The sequence below is a fragment of the Thermoascus crustaceus genome (genome assembly GCF_041956765.1).
Source record: "Thermoascus crustaceus strain CBS 181.67 unplaced genomic scaffold VTN00scaffold_20, whole genome shotgun sequence".
In the NCBI taxonomy this organism is placed as follows: Eukaryota; Fungi; Ascomycota; class Eurotiomycetes; order Eurotiales; family Thermoascaceae; genus Thermoascus; species Thermoascus crustaceus.
Genome location: NW_027192545.1, coordinates 9104 through 13168, shown reverse-complemented (window position 1 = coordinate 13168; position 4065 = coordinate 9104). Strand labels below are relative to the sequence as shown.

The window sequence follows — 4065 nt, the reverse complement described above, 5'->3', positions numbered from 1 at the left end:
TGGAGGAGGATAGGTGCAGATGGAGACTGACCAGTCCTCCCTGAAGATAGGACAGCACAAGGAAAAGATCAACCTTGATATCACACAGATGCCAGGACATGATATAATTCTAGGGATACTGTGGTTGAGGATGCACAACCCACAGATAGACTGGGTAACAGGAAAAGTGCAGTTGGCGGAAGAATCCAACAGAGGTATAAGGCCTGATGGGCATCCTGAGGAAGAAGAACCGCCAGTGAAGATCAAAGAAATCTCTCAGAATGCAATGATGTGAATGTGGAAAAGGGGAGAACAAGTGGGAGTCTTGTATCTCACCCTAGCACCAGATTTGGTGATTGGATCCATGGAGCAGAGAGAGGACCAACCGCCCTTGACCGGAATGGAAGCAGTCCCAAAGGAATACTGGGACTTTGAAGAAGTTTTCAAGGAATGAGGCAGAGGACAGCTGCCAGAACATCAGCCTTGGGATCATGAGATATCCTTGAAGCCTGGAACGCAACCGGCGTTCAAACCTATTTACCCACTCTCAGAGAAGGCGCATGAGGCGCTCCAAGAGTATATTGAGAAAAACCTGGAATGAGGATATATCCGGCATTCTACATCACCAGCTGGATATCCAATTTTGTTTGTTCCAAAGAAGAATGGAAAACTCTGACTTTGTGTGGACTATTGCCAACTCAATGACATCACTGTCAAGAACTGCTACCCCTTACCACTCATCTCTGAGTTGCAGGATAGATTGTGGAAGGCAAAGTTCTTTACCAAGTTGGACCTTAGAGAAGGGTATTACCTGGTACGCATGAAGGAAGGGGAAGAATGGAAGACCGCCTTCAGGACTTGGCTAGGACATTTTGAATACACAGTCATGCCATTTGGTCTTACCAATGCGCCTGCGACCTTCCAGAGTCTGGTCAACAATACCCTACAGAAATACCTGGATGTCTTTTGTATGGCCTATTTGGATGACATCCTTATCTACTCAGAAACCTTAGAAGAACACAGACAACATGTGTGGAAGGTGTTAGAAGCCCTGAAGGAGAGAAAACTCTCAGTTGCACCAGAAAAATGTGAATGGCACACCCAAAAAACAGAGTTTCTTGGCTTCATGATCTCCCCAGGACATGTTGAAATGAATGAAGGAAAAGTCACAGCCATACAAGGATGGCCTGAGCCAACAACAGTCAAGGAGACACAAGCTTTCCTTGGTTTCGCTAACTTCTATTGGAAGTTCATATGGAACTACTCCAAGATAGTGGAACCTTTGACAAAGCTCACCCAAAAGGACCAGAAATTTGAATGGAAAGAAGAGCAGCAGAAGGCATTCAATCTCCTTAAGCAGAAGTTTTGTGAAGCACTGGTCTTAGGAATTTTTGACCCAGAGAAACCTATCTTCATTGAAACAGATGCCTTGGATTTCACAATAGGAGCATGCATCAATCAACCTGATGAGCAGGGATGACTGCATCCAATTGCCTTCTACTTGCAAAAGATGACCCCACCGGAATTGAACTACAACATTCATGACAAGGAACTTCTGGCCATCATGGCGGCAGTAAGAGAATGGCAGCACTACCTAGAGGGAGCAAAGTATCAGGTTATGATCTATTGTGATCATAAAAACCTGGCATACTTCACCACCTCCAAGGAGTTGACCTGAAGACAGGTCAGATGGGCAGAAGAGTTGGCCCCCTATGATATCAAGATTACCTACCGAAGAGGATCGGAGAATGCCCAAGCAGATGCACTCAGTCAAAGACCAGACTACCAAGAGGGAGAGCCTTCTCCACGACCCACGATTTTCCGGCAGGAGACTGATGGAACCCTCACAGTGGACAGGCAAGCTGCACCTGCTCTAAGACTAGGACCCGGTACATGGGCAGAAAAGATTAAGGAAGCATACCAGAAGGATTCAATGGCGGAAGAGCTTGAGGAAATCAAGAATGATCCCAACATAACCAAGGGAGAAGGAGACATTATCCTATTCAAGGGATTGGTCTACGTCCCAACCAAGCTAAGGGAGGACTTGGTCAGAGACATCCATGAAGCCCCGGCTCATGGACATCAGGGAATAGAGAAGACCATTGAGAGGATTACCCGGAACTTCTACTTCCCAGGATTAAGGAGGATGGTGTGACGTATAGTGTTGCAATGTGATCTTTGCATCAGGAGCAAGGCAGCGCGACATGCACCATATGGGCTCCTGCAGAACCTGGATGCACCAGAGAGGCCCTGACAATCCATATCACTGGACTTCATTACAGATCTACCTGCGTCCAAAGAGCCTCTGACAGGAATAATATATGACTCCATCTTGGTCATTGTGGACAGACTCACCAAGTATGCCTACTTTTTACCATACAAGAAGTCATCTAATGTGGAAGAATTGGCATACACCTTCCTACGGATCATTTTTGGGAATCATGGAATGCCAGAAGAATTTGTGTCTGACAGAGACAAGCTCTTTACCTCAGGGTTCTGGCAAACCTTGACCTGTCAACTCAGCTCCAAGCATAAGCTCTCTACTACAGCTCACCCTCAGACTGATGGACAGACAGAATGGATGAATCAGACCCTGGAACAGTACCTGCGCTGTTACATTAACTACCAACAAGACAACTGGGTGGAACTTTTACCTATGGCCCAGTTTGCATATAACAGCGCCAAGAATGAGACTACCCAGGAGTCACTGTTCTATGCCAACTATGGTTTTGAACCGTCGGCCTACCAGGAACTGAAACCAGACAAGGTCCTGGCACAGAAAGGAATTCTCCGAGCTGACCAGCTACAAGAGCTTCACCAACAATTGAATCTAGATATTCAGTTTATTGCATACCGAACCACCAAGTACTACAATCAACACCATAAGAAGGGATCAGACTTGAAGGCAGGAGATAAAGTATACCTCCTTCAAAAAAATGTGAAGACAAAAAGGCCAAATAACAAATTGGATTTTAAGAAGATTGGCCCATTCAAAATTGAAGAAAAGAAAGGAGAGGTCAATTTCTGCCTTAAATTGCCAGATACCATGTGGATACACCCAGTTTTTCATATATCATTATTGGAACCAGCGCCAGAGAACGCCCAACTGATTACCAAGACTGAAGAGATCCTACCAGAGAATCCAGATGATGACAAAGACTATGAAGTAGAGAAGGTGTTAGACAGCGGCATAATAGACAGGCAATTTATGTACCTTTTGAGATGGAAAGGGTATGATGACTCTGAGAATTCCTGGCAATCCATAGAAAATTGTGATGGGTGCAAGAAACTCCTCAGAGAATTCCATCTTTGAAACCCGGATCGCCCAAAACCAGAAGACCTGTCCCACCAGAAGAAGAGAGGCTGACCCAAGAGGGGATGTCCACAAGGGACATCCCACTAAGATCTTTGGGAACCACCAGAAGCCTCCTGCTCAGAACTTCCGGAAGCTAGGAACTCTGCAATGAAACCTGGAGAAAGCCCCTTAAGAGGCTGTGGGTCACCTGGCACCAAGGAATTCCCAGATTGCGGGTGACCCTCATATTCATTGGCTAGGCATTCCAACTTGGCAAGATCTTCGGCAGATAAGGGATCATCCTCATTCAACTTGTCCATCACAGCAGTATCATGATCCAACATTCTCAACCCACATTCCTTAAGAAACTTACGCTGTTTGCGCAAGTGTTTAATCTTTGCCATAAGAAGCTCAACCTGGTTCTCCACCTCCTCTAACTGAGCATTGATTTGTTCCTCAGAACAGCTAAGATCATTCCACTCCTTATCACTATGGAATCACTTCTCACATTTCCGACCACGACGGGTACAAGACGAACAGTTGCAACTCTTGGAATCCATGATGCAAGGAAGATGATGAGAATAACAATATTGACAAGGATATTCAACAGGGGAACTGTTCTGTTCAATGCGATCAGCCTGACAACCAAACTCGCGATAATGATTACACTTGGGAGGCATGGTGAAAGAACTTACAGAAAGAAAATACGGCACCAAGAATTAGGAAATTGGCACAGTTTAAATACTTTTCAGGATGAAAAGCTAGAAGGGGGGGAGTAGTGTTACAATCAG

General features: G+C 45.4%; 1 protein-coding gene across 1 annotated transcript; it reads left to right on the top strand.

Moving 5' to 3' along the window:
- Window positions 1–1489: 1489 nt before the first annotated feature.
- VTN00DRAFT_5195 (uncharacterized protein) lies at window positions 1490–2134 on the top strand (the record flags this gene model as incomplete). Its single annotated transcript, XM_069431701.1, has 2 exons — window positions 1490–1552; window positions 1664–2134. The coding sequence occupies 2 exons, from the start codon at window positions 1490–1492 to the stop codon at window positions 2132–2134; spliced, it is 534 nt and encodes a 177-aa protein (XP_069282725.1).
- Between the last annotated feature and the right edge of the window lie 1931 nt (window positions 2135–4065).